At 39.5% G+C, this 22500-nt stretch overlaps 1 protein-coding gene across 18 annotated transcripts in view; it reads left to right on the top strand.

The window, feature by feature from the left end:
* GTDC1 (glycosyltransferase like domain containing 1) overlaps positions 1–22500 on the top strand; it is a 193132-nt gene that overhangs the window by 119798 nt on the left and 50834 nt on the right. For all 18 annotated transcript variants that reach the window (XR_014317809.1, XM_082763537.1, XM_082763547.1 and 15 more), the window contains one exon: positions 21194–21562. Coding sequence is in view for 17 of the 18 variants with exons in the window: in XM_082763537.1 (XP_082619663.1) it covers positions 21194–21562 (369 nt within the window). In the remaining variant the exon portion in view is untranslated. The remainder of the gene's footprint in view (positions 1–21193; positions 21563–22500) is intronic.

The raw sequence follows: 22500 nt of genomic DNA, 5'->3' as shown, positions 1-22500 counted from the left end.
CCTTAGACCTGATGTGACTTATTTATTCATCCCTTTGATATTGTGAATGCCTTCATGACCTATTACTGCCAGGGAACAGGCAACAAAAACTTCTATTACCAAAAAGTTGTTGGAGACTAAAGAGACATATCGAGAATAATGCTGGAGGTCTGACAAAATATTGTTGGTTTGATTGCTTCCTCATATCGTAAAGTCATCATTTGCTTGATTTAGTTGGATGTAATTTGAATTTTCTGAAGATTTGAGAAATCAAATTTCTGACACCCTGGCAGAACCTCACATAGTTGTTACTGAAGACATCCTTCCCACCAGCTTTGGCTGGAGCCCCGAGTAAAGGGAAACACTGGAAATAAACGTCTCCCTTGTTTAAACCAACTTTCATAGCAGTTTTCCATTATTACATCCAGCCCACAGTGGTCAATGAGGACATGTCAGTAAAAGAAGGGAGGAGACGTTGAGGTTCTCTTCCCCCTGATGAGGTATGTAACTTTGGGCAACTCTCTTCACCACTTTTCCTCCCTCCGTGTTTGAAATGGGGCTAATAAGGCTTATAATTTCTATGCTTAGTATGCAAATTGGCAGAGTAAAGCCAGCTTAAAAAATGGCTGGTGGATTTGGAGAGCTATTTTTCCTATTAAATCTGGGAGAGAAGAAAGTATCTGAATGCAGTTGTCTAAGTGAGCCTTTGTAAACGGTGTGGTGTGAGTATAAATGTGACTCCTACTCCGTATCTCCATAGATAGTCTTTTTTGCCACAAGAAGAATAATGGCAGCACACTCAGCAGGCTGCAGGAGGATGAGATAGCATGCTTGCAGCATTTCTTTGCAGCATAATTGCAGCATCAATGAACCATGAATTCAGCCTAATTAACATAACTGGAACCACTGCAATCACGCTGCCATTCAATTTACTTTTTGAACATTCTGGTGAAGTATCGCGGTTATATTGTTTATTATGGAGGCGCTGCAGAGAACTGTCCACTTGCTTTTCCGCTGCTGTCTTGATGTATTTTTATTATTTCACGGGAGCCGGGGAACTTCAGAAATGGAAGATCGTTGGCTCACTGGTTCCATTACTGAATCTACAAATAATTCTGTATCACTTCCTGTAAAAAGCAATTAAACAGTTTAGTGTACTATAAAACTCAGAGTAAATGTACTAAAGTCTGAATTTCCAAGTTAAGACACAAGTTCTGAATTGTAATGGATAACTAATGGCAAATAATTTGGGAACTATTTTGAGTGAGGAAGGGCTGCATTCCCCAGATTTTAAAAATAGCATATTCTGTTACTCCTTGTAAACACTACACCTAGGAGACACATTTTTAGAGAAGACGGGATTTTTTTGGTGAGTTGCTCTGTAAAACAAAATATTTTTTTATTGTTGCTGTTGGTTGTGCTACAGTGAAAGGAAGAAGCCACAGAGCAGATCAGGTACCACAGTTCTTGGCAACAGGGCAAAATAACCAACTGCTTTGCACGGTGGAGTCAAGGGGCTGCTGCAAGCAGCATTCAGTGGAAATTACAGAGCTGCAACTAGGGGGATGCATGCGTCTGGCATAGCCAGGAGGCCAGAGGTGCTTAATGGTGCCACTTCAAAGTGATGCACACCCAGGAGTTACTTCTGCCATTTGTGACAGAGGGGAGCTAAAAGCTTAGGAATCACAGCCGTGTTGTTTTCTGCTCTTGAACAACTTCAGAAAAGAGACTGGGTCTTTTTCTTGTTGCTGATTTAATTTTATCATCGTGGCATTTCACCACATCTCCATGAAAATCTGTTCAAGGCCACTGAAGTAGCTGTGTTGTTTTTTTGTTTTTTATTTTTTTGCTGTGTTTGTTTTTTTCTAATGACTTTAGCATGTAGGAAAAAAGGTAACTTACATTTTAAAAAAGTGTTTCATAAGAAAACGGTAAATAGTTTAAATAGTTTTGCATTAGGATCTGAAAATGTTAAGGTTGGAAGTTGTCGTTACTGTAGGAATTTCCTGCTCAGGAAGTCTCCATGTGTGTATGTGTAGATGTGCACAGATAAAGTCTGAGCTTCTGAAATAAACAGTTCTACTTCTTCTGAAGGAAAGCTATGCTGAGGATATTAATTTCCCGTAGATGAGACCAGTCCACCGAGAGTAAGGTACCAGAAGCTGCAGACAGCATTGTGTTGATGGGATGAGCAGGAGCACGGGAGCGGTGTGACCACGGCATTTAATGCTAGGAGGGCCGGCTGCTTGCACACTGCTTGCACTGCAGGTTTCAGCAGGGGATGTTTTTACACCAAAATGATTTGTAATGCAGTGGTCTTATCTGGAAGCAATGAATGATGTGTATGACAAGCGTGTCACCTCAGGGGGTAGGGTGATTGAGGTAATTGTTTGATGGAAGGCATTATTTGAAGCTTGTATTGTCTAGGAATCCCTTACCTGTGTATATTCTGGCAGGCTTCTATGTCACAGGTGGTTTGAGGGCAGGTGCTGCATTAAGAATGTGGAAATTTACAGGTGTTCTTCTCTGTTTTCAGTATCATCTGCTTTTTCCCTGTGTTGTACTTCAGCCCTGTTCATTTGTGTGCTGATTCAGAAAATTCTGTATTCATGTTGACTCTCAGACTCCAGATTTCCATTTGTTCATTGCTTTTTTTTTCCCTGATGATTTTAACTGAGGAAGTCGTTACACATTTCACTCTAAGCATCTGAGTATAAATTTAGCATTGGAGAACTGCAGACCTTTTTGAAATAGCCATCTCAGTCATCTGTTGCTTCCTTCTGTGTCCTGATGTGACCCTCAGTCAGCATCTGAGATCATGTGAAGCTCTTTTCTATCTTTCTTCTGGAGTGATGGTAGAATTTATCACTGTCCAGATGCTCAGTGCCTTCTGAGAGGTAGGCATTTTCTTCAGCCTCCTCTTTCTGCTTCTAAAACAAAATCTATATTGTTTTTCCCCACAAACCTTGGTTGTTAATGCTCATTTCATTTGACCATCTGATGTGTGTGTAACAAAATTAAATACTGCTTTTCATCTGGTTGCATGATCAGGGAAAAATTGAACATGTCAAGGCAGTCTTTCTGGGAAATAAAGACAGCAAAAATAATTTCTACTGCTATCTGAAAATGTGGGCCCACGGACCCCCTGCTAGCTGGGGTGGACGGTTTAGTGGCAGTTGAAGCAGGTAAGACTGAGGTAGTCAATGACTTTTTGTCGTAGTTATCACCAGCAAGGTCTTCCAAGCTGTTGTGCTTAGTGAAAGGGTTCAAGGAAGAAAACTACAGCAATCGATAAAAGTCAGGTAAGGGATTATTTGAGAGAACTTGACCCATGCAGAGCCATGGCACCTAAAGAGATGCTTCTAAAAGTCCTGAGAGAACTGGCTGATGACCAGTTCAACCTTGAGAGCAACGTGTTGGTCGGCCTCCCTTTGGTCCCTGGAACATCACGGTGTGAGCCCTGTTGTTACATATTCCTTGGGGCACCTGAAGGGGAGCAAATTTGCAAGGGTAATCACGTTTGACCAACCTGGCTGATTTGTGAATGAGGGGAGAGCAGTTGGTGTCGCTTAGTTTGACTTTAGCCTGGCTTTTGACAGTGTCTTCTCCCAGTGAGGCTGGAAGAGACCTCTGGAAGTCATCTTGTCCAACATCTCTGCTCAGGCAGGGTCTCCATGAGCCGGTTATCCAGGGCCGTGCCCAGACAGCTCTTGAGTATCTCCAGGGATGGAGACTCCGCAGTATTTCAGCCGAACCAGTGCTCAGTTACCTGCATCGTAAAAAAGTATTTCCTGATCATAGAATTATTTAGATTGGAAAAGACCTTCAAGAGCTTCAAGTCCAACCACCAGCCTGACTTACTGAGTCCCGTCACCAAACCATGTACCTCAGTGCCACATCCTCACATCTCTTAAATAACCTCCAGGGATGGGGACTCCACCACTTCCCTGGGCGGCCTGTATGTAATTATATATCTATTAATGTATTTTTATATTTTATTTATATATTTATTTATTTATTTATAGATTTATATTTATATCAGCATTGTATTCAAAGTAATTCATAGAAACGTGGGTCCAGTGATTCCAGAAGTTGCTTTTTTAAGAAGGTAGTTGAAAGTATGACCTTAGTTAGTGCAAGTGGTACGAGCTGACCTCAGCACCACCGAGACTTCATGTGTGTGTATGTTGAAGCTGGGAGGTGACACGAGATGTGCAGGCATCACAGAAGAGGTGGGGGAAGAAGTCAGAGTGTGGTAGGTGGAGAAGGACGTCCAGCTGGTGAATTGTTTCTCTCTTTGAGTGAACTGCTGGGTTGCTGATCTAGTCTATACCTGTCTAGTTTTGCATTAATCTGTGATTAATATCCTGTGCCTAACTCAGGGTAGAGTGCTAGAAAGCAATTTATGTGATTATTGAAACAAAGTAAAGAAATCTGGCAGTTCCATCTTCAGCAGGGACTCTTCTTCGCTGTAACCGCCTAGCGAGGCAGTGGCTGCAGGAAGGTTTGGAAAGCTTGCTGTCGTAATTCTGGGGTTTGGGTGTCACTTAGTCATTCTTTTCTCAGAAGGCATAATGTGTGTGTTAGTTGAGGCTCTCCAGTCCTACATGTATTAAAGGTGGGGTCAAGCAGAGGGCTGGCTGTGGTTAAGGAAGAGTTGAAGGAAGTGCAGAGAATAGCTGAAGTGGTTGGTTCCTGGAAGACCGAGCCTGTGAATCATCCATTTGGAAATGAAGGAGGAGAAAGCAGTGCCAATTAAATATCACAAAAGGTTATGATAAGCATCTGAACTATGGGGAGAGATCAGAGTCTTTCAGAATCTGATTCCTGATTTGAACCCTACAGCTGCAATATGTAAACTCAGGAAGATGACTGAACATTGATACTTTAAAAGTTCAATAGTCACACTTGTTATTGTATGCAGTTACTGAGAATTGACAGAAGAAAATGTTTTTGAGAGGAGTTTCCAAGCAGAGATCATATTTCTGGTTTAGTGTGCAGCAAAACCAGTGCATTTGAATGGCTGTCAGATCTGGTAGAAAAAGAGAGTAACTGCTCTGTGGTAACATATTGCAAAGGAAATAATCAGTCTCCTTCAGAACCAGCATTTTTTTTTTTTCTTTTATTGGTCATAGGTGCAAATTCTGAAGCAACTCAGACCAAATGTCAGAAGTAATTTGAGTGTTTGGTATTTTAAATCTAACTGCGCTATTTCCACAAAGGCTGTTGCATGTACTCCTGGCTGCTTTTTAAACACTTATATATACTTTTCTGCCATTTATACAAATTCATGAAATAAGGTCCTTGTAGACACCGAAAATTGTAAGTTGGTCATTCTCACTGAAGGAAATTGATCAAAAATTGTTAAGGAAATACGTTTCTAGACAAAGGCAGACCTTTCTGTATGTGCTGATTGAAGTTGTTTTCAGACTTTCAGTGCAAAATAATTACCAATTTTACCTTTGATGTCTAACATTGCTGGATTTATCTTTTTAATCAGCCATTGCTGGGCGCTGAACAAGTTAAGTGAAGGAATATTTTAAGGAGAGGCATATAGGGAAAAAAAAACAAACACAAAAGTTTGCATGAAGAATGGTGCTGATGAGCTGAAAAAAAAAAAGGAGTTGAAATGTGGGGACTGTCACTTTCTGCAGAGCCCAGCCATGGTGGTTCCTACTGCCTTGTGTGATCCTGTGCAGTGATGCCAACCACACAGTCCTGGTAAAGTGGGTCATGTTAATGGTCTGTGTGGTGCTGGTGCACAGGGACCTGATCCATTGCAGGTAAGTGATATCAGAGTGACATCAGCCAGGGAACCATTTATGTCGCTCCCTGTCTGGCAGTGGGGGGAGCAGAGCACTTGTTGGTGCTCGCTCACCACGTAGGAGTTTCTTCTCCTATTTTCTTCACAAAGAACAATAAACGGACAGCAGAAAAGTGCTTCCAGAAAGCACCTAAAAGTACAGATGATCCATCAAAAATTATCTGAATGCTCTTGTAAGAGCTGGAAATTTCCCTAATGCAGTTTTTGCATGTAATACTTCTGAATATCTGGCAGCCAAGTATTTTCCCGTTCATATTCAGGAATTTTTGCATTGCCAAATATTGCTGATATTGGCAAATTTGGAATTTGGGTTGCCCATCATGCTATAAACCCTTCTGCAACATGCTGAGCGTGCTCAAACCCTTTTTAGCCAGTGTGTTAAGAAAGCACTCAGCACTTTACACGACTGATGCAATATGCCTTCTATATGCATAGGAGAAGCACAGTAAAATATTAATATCTAATATATCCAGGATGCAGTGGCTTCCTTAAGCAAGGAAACATGTGATTTGGAGAGGAAGGGGAAGATACCTGGGTAATAGAGCCACCAGGATGTACAAAGGTGAAATGTTGATAGAAGTTAAAATAAAATAAAATAAAGTTTCTGGGAACCACGGGTAGTACAGCAGCATAACACAAATAAAATATTAGTGGTGTTTATGTTTATTAATATGGGTGCTGGTGTAGCACCTCTTAGATTAGTCATACAGTCCTTTTGTATATGACCGTGTACCTTACCTCCAAATCAGAGCCAGTTGTATAGCTGATTATCCTCCAACTGGGGATGGTGTTTTTTTCCATGAAATTGGTTCTATAAAAAATGTGCTTATTTTAAGAATTCTGACTTCAGACAAATAATCCAAAATTGAAGTTTGATTGAAGCTCAACAAGCAAACACATTTTCTTACTTGTTCAAAATTGTAGGGAGAACATGACCCTTCTGTCTGAAAGACCTTCTAAAAATATTCCAGTGGTTATTGATGATAACTTCAGTGAGTTGGAAGTATACTTGGTATCAGATTCTTTTTAAAAAAGAAGTTCTCTCTGTATTTTATACGTGGGGCTTAAAGATCATGATTGCGACATATTTGATGTCGAACACAAGGGGACAGAAATGTCGTCTGTCCAAACTTCTTAGTTATAGCTGTATCTTTCTGGTCTGCAGGCATGTTTTGTTGTGAACACACAAACTGGAATATATTTAAATTAATTTATTCAACAGTATCATTTTAAGCCTCTTTTCTTGGTGAAACGTTTTTTTCTTAATACATTAGCATGGATGCCTACAAAAAAACAAAGTTAAAATCTGCATCTTGAGTCTGCTTTGGCATGTGTCAAAGTGGGTTGGGTTTTTAATTAGTGGAGGACTGCAGAACATGAAAGCCCAGCTCTTTGCTGGGGCTGAGATTAGATCTCAATGCAAGGAAAAAGCAACAAAGGTCTCCAAAATATCTGAAATCTGCAAATACTTCCTGTATTTAACCTACACTTTCGTTGCGTGACTGTAAAGAACAGCAAATCTTTGTTCTTTCCCTCTCGGTTCCCATTCAGTCAGTTCAGAGACACAGGAGAAAAGTTTTGGGGAGCAAACTTGTTATCAGTCTTCCTACAGTTTCCATCTGGTTCTATCAACTGTGAGTACACCAAAACCATGAGCTTATAGCTACTTTTAAACACCAAGAAATATATTTTTAATGTCTTTATGTTACATATATATATATATATATAACATAAATGAACTCTGCTGTTGGGTTCAAGAAGGAGTTACATCTACTTTGGATGGAGAAACAACAAACATTTATCTTGGTAAAAGCCTGAAAAGTGCGAGAAAGTCATTCAGGTTCTCCCATTTGTGAAAAAGTCAAAGGATATATTTTGTGTCTGTAGAAGAACAAACACCTCAGAAATGCTTCTTGCATCCTTTGGGGTTGGTAGGAAGGTGCTGGTTTAGCATCATTGAGGTGGTCTGGTGGGTTTGTGCACAAATTGGAGTGCTGGCCGTGGGTTCAGTGATCCATAGATCTAGAGAAGAGAAGACTGCAGCATATATCACTTAGAGGTGGGAATAGGGCAAGAAAAATGGTTCATAGCTTCTTTCAGCTCAGCTCTTGCTAATTTTAATCTGAAATAAATTAATGGAGTAATCCTGTTTATGGCTCATCAGCTTCAGAGGTATTATTAAATAACTTAATTGTATAAAGTTCACTAAGAGCACCTGTGTTTAAAACCGTGGTATAATTGTTCAGAGCCACAGACTAGGGCTTCAGTGTCTCAGAACAGAACAGAAAACATAAATATGTGGAACATTCCAGTCATCACACTTACTCTTAATTTCTTCTCAACACGGTTACTCTTTTGGAAAACCATTGTAAAAGCGATCCACTCTTTGCAGTCAAAAGCCATTCATATGGCGACAAACCGCTGTTCTTCCACTTATATCTGTATTCATCCATTTAAACTCTAAAGATTTCCAGCTTACTTCTTGGATTTATAGCCAGCTGGCTGCTATGTGTAATATGAACATATTCTGACTGTGCATGAAACATTTTGTCTCGTTTAACCCGTAATTGTAATGTTCAGTCTAGGCCACCACTCACCTGCATGTGTTTAGCGTTCGCTGTGCGAGTTCCCAGAATCACGGCTTGCTATCTCCTCGTGTATGCGCAATCTACTGTTATTAGGGAAAAGAGTCAAAAAAAAAAAAAAAAAAAAAAAAGAGAGAGAGAGCTCCTGGCACTGAGTTGGATAAAATGAATATGTTCAAGATGGTGGGCCATAACCGAGCCAGCTCGTGTGGGATCGGTGCCCACTTTTTGGCATTTACAATAAACTTTGGAACGACTTTGTAACATGAATGTTTTAATAGCGACTAGGAAGGGGGAGGAGAGGCAGGGAAGAAGGACATATGCCCTCCTTTTTTTTTTTTTTTACGAATGCTAGATTGCTGATTTTTCCAAAGGTAGTCCAAAAAGCTGTACCTGCTTATTAGCAAATTTCGACAGTCACTGTAGGCCAAGAGAATTCACTGGAAGTGATATTCCTAAACTTTAACCATAAGTTACTGAATCATCAATGAGAAACTTACATTCAAAGAAAGCATGAATGTTAAAATTTGGTAGTGTACTCCGGCTTCGTAAGAAACACAAAATATAATTATTTGTCCTTTATGCAGCGTCATTGGGCTCTAATAGAGGAAACAACTATTAACGAATAGCACTACTCCTGGATAATGTCATCACAAGCAATACAAAATATTAAAGCACATTTATTCTTGCCAGCTATCAGGAGGAACTTTTACATTTTTTAAAGGGCCATTAGGTTTGTTTACATACTCAGTTGAAGCTGGTATGCTCTGCTTCCAGTGGAACTGCCATTGGCAGGGGCTGCACCAGACTTCAGCATTTGACGTTGACGGGATTGAATTTCCTGGCCATCGTACGCCCTCGCTAATGCGGTGTCGGTACTTTGGGGCAGCCTGCCTCCCTGTGACAGAGGGTAGGACCCAAAACCTTGTAGTCCCCAGGCCTGGGGAGCCTGGGGATTGCTATCATAAAAAAAAAAAAAAAAAAAAAAAATTGAAAATACATATATCAGAAACAATTTTCCACAATGAAAAAGGTGGTCAGGGAATCAGAATCAAAACAGTGCCTTCAGGTATATTACCCAACAGAACAACAAAAATGTGCTGTGCTTTAAATTGCGCTAGCAATCTGGAAAGGATTTTCTGACTGGAGCTATGTTAAGTGTTAATAGTGAAACCTGGGTACTTTTTCCTTTGATCTCTCCTCTAGCTCATATAGAATAATAGGATCAAAATAAAATGCCATTTATATGAACACCTTGTTCTTTTGATGTTAGCAGAAAAAATTCTGTCTGCAACTACAACTTAGCGAGCGGAGCATCTGCTTTTTTAGCTGGGCCTTCTAATTTAGCATGACTTTTACTAAATGGAGTGTCAGACATGTTTTGTGTAGTTCATGAGTTTAGCTGTAATTTTTGTCCTGAGAATCTTTAATTGCATTTGCAGAAGATCCAAGAACCTGTACGGAGTAGCTTACCGTGAGCCATGCGTGTGTATGCTAGATATGGGATGTAAACATTTGTATGCTGCTGCAGTTCAAAATCTAATATTTCTGGTTCTTTGACCACTTAGGCAAAAATGTTAAATTAGTCTGCACTGAGGCACAGTATGGTTAAGTGACCCTAAGAATAAATAATAGTTGGGATAAGTGAGTTTATGACGGGTGCTAGGCTTCAGAACCCCGTTTTCCAGCAGGAAGGCTGTACCCTGGGTGTCTGGGGTGGGGATCACTGGCCATTTCTGCAAAGGACTGTAGAAGTGTTACAACAGGTAGGTAGAGATCCCCTTTGCTATTATGTAGAGATCTACAGGGCATATAATCCACAGATGAACATGAATACCTTTCAGCTATTTATTCCCCGGGGTTGTTAGTAGCATTTCTTTAGGAGTCATTATTGCAAGCACTTGTTTCAAGTGAAGCTGCTTCTTCATGTTCTTTTAAATCTCTTATTAAGATTTTTCTCTGCCATAGGCTTTGAGTGCAAAGAAACAGCTGAGTTGTGTTTATTGTGGTGATTGATGGTGTCTCATGGTGATCCCGGCTTCAGTTGTTGTAACCTCCAAGCGTAGATGAGATGGGCACGAAGCTCTGTGCCAAATGAAAGCAAATAAACCGAAGTCCTGCAGTTCACCAATGTCATAATTGCTGCTGTCCAGGAAGAGGGATTAGCGAGTCTGAAGAAACACTAGCTAGGAGAGATCCAGCGGCCAAGCAATATCTTGGGTGTCGAATGTCTCTCTCAAGCCTTATATCCCACTGTAATTTATATTTAGCTATTAAGCTTATTAGATAGAAACAGTCAGCTCGTTGCACGCTGTATGCAAGGAACACCGCTGGGTAAGTGCTGGGTAAGTGTTCAGGCTCTTGCTGAAATTGCTGCAGTTGAGGATGTCGCATGTGAGCCTTCCTGCAGGAAGCTTGCTGCAGCTTTGGCTGGGTCTCCAAAGGCTGCCACCAGGTAGGAATATTCCTGAGAGCTGTAACCCTGGCTCAGCTGATGTGTGGTAGCTTGTTCAGTGCTAGAAAATTCATCTGTGTTCTTAAAATACAGTACAGTACAATTTATTGTGTGTGATAAGGATGCTTACTCTACTCTAACCAAGCTAGTTGGAGTACTAAAAGCAGTGCAGACGTTTTCGTGCAGTGCCCCACTGGGAATAATACATCCTGCAGAGATCAGGTATCCGTGCTAATGCAGCTGCTCTGCCTCCAGTCCCGCTGCTAATTAGTACAGAACCACTGGGACAAAGTTTGCTGCTGTAATTGTCTGAGAGGCCGCCTCTGTCCAACTCGTAATTTCAGTGGAACATGACTCTCCGTTCATCTCAGCAGTTCTGGTTTCAGATGTCCGCACGGTGTAAATAGTCCTGGCGTGCTGTGCTTCCAGACCTACCTCCTGCATCAGCTGCAGGAGGGCACGGGACTCTTTGGACAAGGACGCAAAGTGGAAGAGTTACAGAGATTATTAGTTTTTTTTCTGCTCACAGTAAAAATGTGATTGCCCTACTTCTGTGGTTCCCATGAAACAAATCTGCTCTGTCATGAAGTCAGTGGGGTACAAGTTAATACAAGGTAGTAAAGGAATAATAATAAAGTAAAACAGCAAAGTCCATGGTATTTTATGACAAAAACAGTATGAGCCTATTGCAGTCTAAGGGCCTGCTCCAAATAGTATTTTCTGGTGCCTGACTACATCCGATTTACATATATACAAAGTGTATGAGTAAAGCTATAAAAGTATACTTAGTATTTTACTTTTTTTTTTTTTTTTTTCTTGAAAGTAATTTGCTATTGTTCAAAATTTCAGCTTTCACTGGTTTTGTTTCCAAAGCCCCAAAAGGAAGAGAAAATAACAAAAGTCCATAAAGGCAAAAGGGATATGTTCTCATTTCAGTTCACAGAATTTCCTGCCTTTAAACAATACAAATATATGCCCTTAGGTTTATAATGTGCTGGAAGGATACCGAATCCTTGAAACAGATCAAATTAAAAGCGAGTCCACTATAGCAACAGAGAGTTTTACCAGCTCGTCCAATAGATCTCAGCAAGAATTCACCGGGCTTTAACCATGTTGCCAAGCCTTACAAAATCCTAAACTGCTGACTCCCATAAATGAATAAATGTTAAAAAACAGCGAGCAAATTCTAAGCTGCATCGGGCGCAAATAAAATCTAATGCTTAATCATCAGGCCCTATTTAAAATAATTACTAAATAAAACTTTGAAACGTATCCACAAGCAGAACAGATGTATACGTTTGCTATGTAAAGCCTTCCGAAGTATGTTGCTCCCCTTAATTACGGTGACATGTCCCAAGGACTGGATGTGGAGCTGCCAGGCACTCGGGGTGGAAGGGCGTGTGGAGCATGGGTGGCGTTGGTTATCAGCAGGCAAAGCACGGAGTAGAGGAACCAGCATCCGAGGTGATGGCTTGGACATTGGAGGAGCAGAGAACTGAAGAAAATTCTCTTTGGCTTAATTAAATGCTCTTTTGATTTTGCAATTTGCCTTTACACTCTCGTTTGCTGGCCTTTCTGTCACTATAGACCTATTGCAGTAGAAACCTCAAACTGGCATTGTGAGAGAACTCCTCTCCATGATCCTTTCACCTGTCTCCATGCGAACAATTTTCAGAGATGTGGAAGCCAAGCACTGGGTTGAACAGTTGGGGTTGAGCTCTTTACATCTCCATCGTTTTGTTTGTTGTTGCTTTTGGTTGGTTTGTTTGTTCATATTTAATGCAGTAACCTCCAGGATGGCCACATCCTGCTGCAGGGCAGTGTTAGCTCAAGCTGTTGTTCACAAGCTGTTGCCTCCTTACAGGATAGGCACTGTCGTTCCCGTTGTCCTCACTCAGGTAATGTCACTGTGCCCATCACTGCCAGCTCACACCCTATAAATGTAACAGTGCCATTTGTGCTGATAGAATTTTCTCCTTTTTCTACCCAAAGCTGCATGTTCCCCTTGTTTTGCAGCCTTCAATGCCACAGGTAGCTCAGTGATGGGCCATATGCATTTTCCAGGAATTTGGCAGAACGGACTCCTTGCGGAGGCCCTGATGATAGCAGGGCTTTCTGCTCCCTGGGTTGGCAAGGGCAGAACCTCACCTGTCTTAACTCGACATCAGCAGCATCCTGACTTACACCAGAGAAAGAGTCCAAGGCTTGTATTTCTTCCTTTAATGACACTGCTACTGGTAGTAACAACATCTGTAGAGCTTTCTGACAAAAACTTTATTTTCACAAGACGGAGAACCTTTGTAAAGCAGCAAGCTGCTGCCGTTCTTGGTCTAGAGATGGAGAGAGGCTTTTGGTATTTGAACAATGAGACACTATAGGGATAATATAAAAAATAGGGATTAAAACACAGGGCTTCCTGCAAACTACACTGCCTAGCTGAGACACAAATGCATATGCATTTAAGCTTTAGTTCTAGTGCAAAAAAAGTGCAAATATACTTAATACGGTAACACATTTTCAAATGGAGGCTTTGTTTTACCGCACGGACCGCAGGCAAGTGACTGGACCTTATGATTTTAATGCCCCGTGGCTGAGATAGCTGTACAATAGCCCTGTGTTTTTCTTATGATGTGAGTGAATGTATTCATAACAAAATGTTTTAGTTTTTTGCGTGCATAAAATTATTTTTAATTAATTTTGTTAGCTTCTAAGATAAAGTTTACTTCAGTTAAGCCTTCCAGTGAAAGTAGGTTTCATTGCCTATTTATTTCTTAGGGTATCCGAGAAAATGTTAAATAATTAAGGTGAAATATGTGTTTTCCTGAGAAACGCACAGAAGTTTGCATTTGCACAGTTGAGTGAACTATCAAAACCAGATGTGAGCAAGTGGAACATTTTACATAAATTTATTAAAATCATTATTTACCTGTAAGTTATAAGAAGGGCTTAGTTGCACTAGTTTGTTGCCAATATGTACTGCCAATAATCTGCCAAAAAGCAGCTTGCTGGCAAAATCACTGAAATGGTTAGCTTATGCTTGCACAGAACATTACAACCCTGAGTCAAATGAAAACCTACTATAAACGAACTCTTTGATGCTGGATTCACTGGAATATGTTATTGATATATGGTATACAGTTTATAGGGATTATGTATACTGTGCAAGAAATATGGATATCTATTAAGCGTAACTTGATATGTAATCAGTTAGGACAGTTATTGTTTTCAGTATTTGCTATGAATAAGATCACAAAGTGACTGCTCAGTTTTAAGATACAGACTATCCTTGTGCAGCCCAAAGTGCCGGAATACCATTTGTTCAATTAATACGGAATGGCTATTGAAAATGCAAAATATCTGACATCTATACAGAGTAATTTTAAAGGCAACTTTTCTTTTAGGAACAATTTATACATTACATAAACTCATATTTTTCATCCAAGTATCATTTCGAGAATAGCAAGCTTAAATATTGGAGGCCATAGGGAAACATAATATTACGATAATGTTCTTTGGTGCGGTTTGGAAGGTTTTAGGAAACATTTGGAAGTATTTTTCTCATAAAGTCACTTAACTATTGAAGTGTTATGATAGCACTCCCTTCTGCATTGCGTATGTTGCAAAACAGCCTGGTTAAAGGGGACATCCATTCTATATGTCCTGATTAGAAGGATTGCCACAAAACAGGAAATTATATGCTACGGGATCCTGGTATTATTTTAAATTTAAAAAAAAAAAAAGAAAAAGAAAAAGAAAGGACTAGATGATTTAAGGTGTGATATCAGTTTTCAGACACCCATTTTGAGTTCTGTTTAGCAGGAAGACATAGTGTATTGTTTGGAGCTATATGTGAAATTTGCATTTTTCTAAATAAGCGCTCAGGAGCTGAGCTGTTTTCTTTTTCCTATTTAAGCAAGCAGTAATAAACATGACCAATCCTTTAGGATCCTAAAGAACCTTAAAAACCTTGCAATTCTCAGAAGCTTAACTTTTTTTTCCATAGTGTAATTCCTTCTTTTGAACTTTTACAGAAGCAGAACTTAAGTCCAGAAGTGCTAAATTTCTGTCACTTCGAAAGTTTTGTTACTGAGGTGGCTCAGGGCTCCAAAAGTATATCTGTCACCTTGCAGTGGTGATGTAACAGATCTACACGGTCATAATGCTTGCTTATAAAGGAAATTACTTAAAAACAAACAAACAAACAAAACAATCAAGTAACATTTTTGTATCTTGTGCAAAAAATGCATATTATTTTTATCTGTGTTATAAAATGTGTATCGTAGTCCATTGCCATCTTCCTAAGGAGTTTTTAAATTATCACCACTTCATTTTTCAAGAATGGTGTGCTTAGCAATCACAGGTCTGCACAGGTTCTCATGTTTAGTTTTAAAGGATTTCGGGGAACTGAAGATGGGAATTCAGAAGTTTAGGGACAAATTTGTCTGTCTTGAACTCAAAGAGAGTTTTGCCTGTGACTTCACTGGGTCCAGAGTCCCTCTTCCAACATCAAAGTGCAGAGTGATCAACATCTGATTTGGTTTTGCTGACCTAAAGCAATTAAGACATGGTTGAATGATGAATTTAGATACTAAGCAAAAGGGGAAATTCCCAGCAGTGTCAAACACGAGTACTAGGTAGTGAGCTATTTTGCTCAGAAACCATTTGGAAGCATAGGCTTCAAAGAAGATCTGCTGCTGCTGGCAGCTTTAGCTCTCTCCCATGTTGTTAATGTCTGAACGTGAAATCTTCATCTTTGGCCTTGATGACAGTCAAAACCTTGACTGGGTGCAGCCCTGAGCAACCTGCTGGAACTGGACGGGCTGTGAGGAGGAGGCTGGAAGTGGTTCCCTGGGTCTGTTCGGTATTTCTTGTGTCGTGGAGAAGGCAGTTGAGAGAAGATAACGACGGGGAAATGATCACATCGCAGATATTTCCATACTTCTGTACCTTGAACCTCACAAACAGGGAGGTGCTGCTGGCACTCCACATAAACCCTACTTATTCCACCCAGGAAAATACATGTTCAGCTGCAGGAAGACAAGCTCAGCCACAGACCTTGTATTTTCTTTTGCCTTGCCCTTCCCAGTGCTTAATCTTGGCTCTGTTCCGTTTTCTTTCTGTTCTCTCTCTTTACTCCTAATCCTTGTCCATGCTTATAAGCCCCTAATATTTATATGGCATTATCTGTGTTAGAGATTACTGCTGACAAGTAATCTCCTTCCTCTTCTGAATGAAGAATTACAAGCATTGCTGAAGATCAGAAAGTGAAATTAGATCCCAGAAAGTATGTGGCAACTTCAGCAAACCTTAATATAAAATTCCCTAAAAATTGGGAATCTCCTTTCAAGCTTTTAGCTTTAAACTGTAACACAGCTCTGGGACACCTGACCCCACACTCAACAACTCTTCCTTACTGCAGAGCAAAATGTGACAGTACCTAGAGAAGAGAGAGAGGAAAAAAAAAAAAAAAAAAAAAAAAAAAAGAAAAGTCCCTAAAGACTGATGTCCCAGTTTTGTCATTTCATAAAAGCATTGAATATCTTGACTCGGAAGGGACCGAGAAGGATCTTCAAGGCCAATTCCTAAAAATTGTTGCAGTCTTCTCCGAAGTAGGTAGATCTCAATGAATGAGTTTTACTGAGTGATTTACTGGCGATTGACAAAATGTGAGTGTCCATCGCAAGAATTACAAGCCAAATGGATTCCAGGTAGCAGCCTCCTATAAGCTCTGCATGAACCTCTCTGGTGTTTGAGGCCACATAAATTCAACTAAAAATATTACGGTTACCAGAGAGACATTTGTTATCATGTTTAAAGAAAGACAAAGGAAATTCTCAGACAGTGAGTTTGTTAAATTGTAAGTTATGCTGTGACTGTGCAGCAGTGACAAAGAAAGCACGGCAGCTCTGAAATGGATTTGCAGCTCCAAGGCCTGGGGAAGGTTTGTAACATATCTGATTGGGGCTATTTGGGATTGCAGGCAACCCTCTTTCATTTGGCTTTTGGAGAGCAGTTTTTCTTATGTTCTGGAAGACCACAAGAATTGCAGAAGTGCTTGTCTCCACTTGTCTACTTCTATTATTTTAAAACCATTTAATCACCATATAATTAAAAGAAAAACCTCCACAGCACTTCCAGAACTATCTTTAACTTCGCTTACGTATGTGAATGAAGTTACAGAATTGCCAATTTTGGAGAATTAAAATCCTTTTTTTAGCTTATATCCATTCTTACAAACAGTTCCTGCTTATTGAGAGTAAATATTGAAACCAGCATTCAACACCCTAAACTTGTCCATTCAACCTAAACCAGCACTCCAGTTAGGCTTCTAATGTGGTTTCTGTTCATCTCTCGGTGACTTCATTGCCTATCCATTCTTGTTGTTGTTGTTTTTAATAAAATGGAGCTCAGTGCCATAAAAATAAACCAATTCTTATAAGTAATTTTTCATTAGGGCAGATAAAGTGCTGCGAATAAACACACGCAATGTGACATGTCAACGTGCTAAAAAAGAGCTAAGGAGCATGCATGTCTGCTCTGAGTAAAAGGACAGGTTTCCTCAGAGTAAGGTTTCATGGGATAAATGAAAAGAAAATTAGTGCCTATGGATTGGAGAGTTGAAAAAAATCTGCTGTTCAAAATGGCAAATATTTAGATTGAAGCTCTGACTTTTAGCATATGGAATTTTTATTATCTATGAACTTCAGCAAGTTCATTTGTGAGCCATCTTTTAAGCTAAACTTCTATATCCAGTATGCAAAAAGTGAAAGTTTTGAAGGCTTGCTCTTTTTACAGTCTTCGTGAAGTTTTAAAATTGTCTGTTGAATGTATCAGAAATTCTGAGGAATCTGAATAAATAAAAGTCACAATACTAAAATTAGAAATTTAAGTCTTACACTGTTTGTTCTGAACTGTTGGGGTTTCAATGTATGAATAATTCATAAAAGTAAAACATTTTCCACATTGCTTAAATGTAAAGGAAAGTACCTTGCAGAGTCTGTTCAAAGTGTTAATATTTGTATGCTTTGGTGCATTTTTTTTGGAAAGTTCCATATGTAAGAGATTTCACAACCTAAGGTTAACAATGAAAGTAAAATTCATCTCCCATATTGAAAACAGAACCGTATGGCATTTTTCTTCCATGATTAGGATGTGTTGTAACTAGGGTTGAGCAAAATGGTGCATCTTTCCTGATAGCTAAATGCTACCTCTCTGCTGCTCTACCTCGCTAACTTTCTTCTGAAGCCTACATCTGCTCCACACCCAGCAGCCTCCCACACCAGCTCTGCCTCTCTGCATTTTCTGAAATTTGGACAGAGATTTCAGAAACTGCGATCATCTCTGTGGGAGCAGATACTGGCTCCAAAAAAAACCCACTGGAGCACCTTTTTTTTTCCCCAAATTATAGAAGACTTTGAGATTCCCAGGTGTGTGGTGATGCAGAAATCATGCACGCTCTTGATGAGATCCGGGCAGGTACTGGATGGAGAGATTATTCTGGCTGGAAGGTAACAGAAAAGAAGAATTAATGTAAATTTGGAAGAGGAAAAGGAGAATAGCTGGAGCAAAAATGCTCTGGAGAAAATGTAAACACAAAAAATGTGTTAACTATACATTGTCTTTCTCTAGCATGCTTTCGGGAAAGGCACATGAACAGGTTTAGGAGACTTCATGTTGTTACTATTTTATTTTCAGGTCATTTATTTAAGTGTCATAAAGAACATTAGCTAGTGGTTAGGGACTACGGTATCCATTATATTATTCCAATCATGTGGACAAGTTTATACTACGTATGATTTACAGTGGTCTTTCTGCAGTTAAAATTGTTATATTCAGGTACAACATTTTATACATTGTTGTATTTAGTAAAATCCAAGTGGCTGAACGCAGAGACGTCTTCCAATCAAAGTCCAAAAAATTAATGCTTGTACATGAACACTGTGGCTTGCAGCAAGAGCAGTTTATGGCTCTCTGCCTACATCCTTTATCATGTCTCCACTGTTGTTAGTAAAATATACAGAACTACTTTATGCCAAAACAATGGAAGTTAATGCAGATAACTTGTTCCAAAGTTAACCATCAAATAAATCTTATTTTTTTTTAAACTGTTAAGTGAAATGGTGTTCTAAAACTTTTAAAAATTGTCAAGATGATAAATACTGTGTGTGTAATACAAGTAAATACAACAGAATTGATTGCACACACATGTCTTAAATAAAGGATATTAAATAGTGTATTCCAGAGAGAAATCGGTGAAGTTTTATCTAATATTATTAGAAACTCTGCCATGACAGATCAGATTTATGAGGACTGAAAACTAAGGAAAAAACCTGTTCAGATACAGGAATGGTGCACGGAGGGAATGATTGGCTGGGAGGTTAAACACAGGCAGAGATACAGCATACCTAGGCAATCTGACCTTTAATGCTTTGAGTAATTCCTCTTACAGCAATGATTTTTCAAAATCTGTTAGTTAAATTTGGTTTGGTAAACCGGTACTCTGCACTTAGCTTGGTGGTTTAGGGCAAATTCCTAAACCTATTTCTGCTTCATCTGCCGTCACCTAACTTGTATCAGCCCTACAAAACTTAGTTCAGAACACGAGCCTGGTCTGTGCTTGGTGGTGGTTAGAGGGATCCATGCCATGAGCTTTGGTTCCCAAGTGGAGGTGACATCTCCATTGCTGACTTTGCTTTTAAGAGCATCCACATACTGAGTAGCCAGATACAGGGGAATACAGGCAGCCACATTGAATTTATCTCTTTGTGCTCGTTATCTTTTCCAAAAGGGTTATAGGTTTCGTACAGGTTTCAATTTATGAAAGACATTTAATAAAATGCTACCTTAAATGTTATGAGGAACAATAGCCTGTTTTGAGTGCAAAAGACTTTTTTATTTTTTTTTTATTTTTTTTTTTTTCAAAAGTAATGAAAGTTTGGGAGTCTGACTGAGGGTGGCTAATTTGCTGAGATGGGAATAATTCAACTCAGGCTCATTTGGGATCTTGTCTTTATTGTAACATATGTAGTGGATTTGGGAGAAATGACTGAATATGACTGAGCTTTCTGATTGTATCTACAGAGCAGCTCCACTGAGTAATGGTGAGCAGTGAGAGAAAGGTGGATCTCATAGGTGATTTGGTCAGTGACTTGAAAATGCAGCTTAGTGTAGATAAACACAGAAATAATATGCCAAAGGACAGCAACCTGAATCAAGGAGTGCACATTGCATGGAATAGTTACGCAGCTTTCTGATTTAGGAAAGGGGATTTAAGGGTCTCAAATAAAAGTCCTCGAAGTAATTAGTCAAGTACAACTGTGGTAAAGTTTGTATAGTGTATGTGTGTGTTTGTATTTTGGTAGTAATTTCAAAGGAAAAGGGTCTGCTTGTGTGTAAAGGTGCTCCAGTGCAGGGTAGGGTGGGTGATTCCAGCATTTAAGGATATTTGTTTTGACAGAGCAGTGGAAGCAGCTTGTTCACAGCCCAGAAACAAGCTCTTCCTGGGATGGAGCAAAACTCTGAAGAACTGTGGAGGAGGTTGATAAAGTAGAGCAAGTGTTCGCTTTAGTAAACAGTTCAATAAACAGTCTATAGTGTGTAAACATTTGGAAATTACAAGGAAATGCGAAATTTAAATGTCTCTACTTATCTGGAAGAACCATAATCACACTGAAAGGCATGTAAGTAAATAATATTTGGGTAAATTAGCTTGAGGTGCAGACATTTAGAGTGTGGATCCCATGGTGGCAGTGCATGTAGTCCTCTTTATGTTTGCTCAGAAGAGTCATGTTCGAGTAGAGGAGCTTCAGTTGAGTGTTTCCTGAGCCAGGACTGTCATTCATCCATTCCTACTTTAAATCAAATAATGAAACTGGATCTGCATAAAACGTTACAGTTTATATATTACAAAAATTAGTTCAGTGGCCTGAATATAGCAGTGTGCAGATGAGTCCTGTCACTGCAAGGGTTTTCTGCAGCATGTGCAAAAATGCCAGGACTTCACTGGCTTACGAAACAGCATTGCCATTTTACTTCCCAGAGATGTTTGCTTCATTTTATTTTAGTGAGGAGGTAGTTTTGTTCTCCCTGCTAATGCACGTGCTGTTAGCAACGCTGTGGTTCAGTGGAGACCTTCAGATTCCCAGCCAGTGGATATTTCACAGGTACCACATTCACTAACATGCACGCGAAATGTGTTGGTTACTGAGTGGAGTTGTTGCTTGGATAGATGCAAAATGCCAACCATTGTTTTGTCTTTTCACTTAATATTAATTAATTAAAAATTGCTGGGTAAAACTGAAATCCAGCCTGAACACTATATATAGATTTTTCTCTTCTTTTTGCTAACAGGTTCATGCCAGAACATAAGCTTGCCCATTTGGAAAACTTAATTGGTGTTAAAAGCAATGGAGATGCTTATCAATTTGCAGGCCTGCCTGGCCAGCAGAAGAGCAGAGCTTTGGGAGGTTTAATGAAAAACAGCAACGTGTGTCATGAGTCTGGACTTTGTGAAGCACAGCCTGGACTTTGTACCACACAGCATGAGGGACTGCATTCCCCATTAACAGCACCAGAGAGATTGAACAAGTCTGAAGCATCAGAAAGTACAAATCCTTGTCAAGAAGAAGATAAGCAACATCTGACTTTTAACCTCTGTAATATCTGGAGTGGAATGGACTATCAGCAGAGACCTTTACATGTTGCCTGGCCTCACAGGTGGTAAGTGGTGAACAAATCAAAATACTGTACCTTCAAAAGATTTATGAATTTGCCTCGATACCGTTTCTGTGACTTCTGTCAAGCATACAATAATTTCCTAAACACAAACTGACACTGAACATAGGCGTACAGGAAAAAGACACATCACTAGCATCTGATTATTCAAAATAATTCATTTGAATGTATGTTCAGTAATGCCAACCAGACATTTAACTATTAATGTTAATGATTCCTCTTTTTTGCCCAAGAAAAATATACCAATGCTGCTGAAACGATAAGCATAATTCTGGCAACACTCTTTTCATATAAAACAATTCACTGATGACAATATCTAATGTTATTTAAATTTTCTTAATAATTTTAATGCAAGTGATTAAGTGTAAAGATACGTGGTCACACTGGACAGCTGATGTTAACCCTCTACCTACATTTTAAAAACACCCTTTCAGTGTTACATAAATAGAAAACATGTGTGACTGTATTAACAATGAAGCAATATTTTTCCAACTGCTGACACAAATACTTACCTGATCTCTGAATCTTCTCTGAACTGACGAAAATCTACTATGCCATATAATCGCTAAAAACATATAAACTTCAGCTTGACTCCTACATAAATTAGGATTTAAAGAGGTAAAATGTCCCGATAATCTTCCGGTATTGGGCACGAACATTTTAATCTAGTTTTTATTCCTCGCAGTTCGTTTAATCTGCATGTGGCCTGATTAGAGTTCACTTCATCCACAGATTATAGTCTGTTTATTGCAGAGATGCTGGGTCGATCAGTAGGTCAGATTTTCCGAGAGCAACTGTTTTCAGGTGAAGCAATAAGTACACCACACCGACAGGGCAAATCGCCTTTGCAGAGGATTTGACTTCCAGCACATTAAAACTCCAGAAGCTCTCCCAGATGATCTGCAGCATCTGGTACCTAAAGG

This window comes from Aythya marila, assembly GCF_965140915.1.
Source record: "Aythya marila genome assembly, chromosome: 6".
Lineage (NCBI taxonomy): Eukaryota > Metazoa > Chordata > Aves > Anseriformes > Anatidae > Aythya > Aythya marila.
The sequence above is the reverse complement of the archived record's forward strand: the minus strand, read 5'-3'. Positions and strand labels throughout refer to the sequence as shown.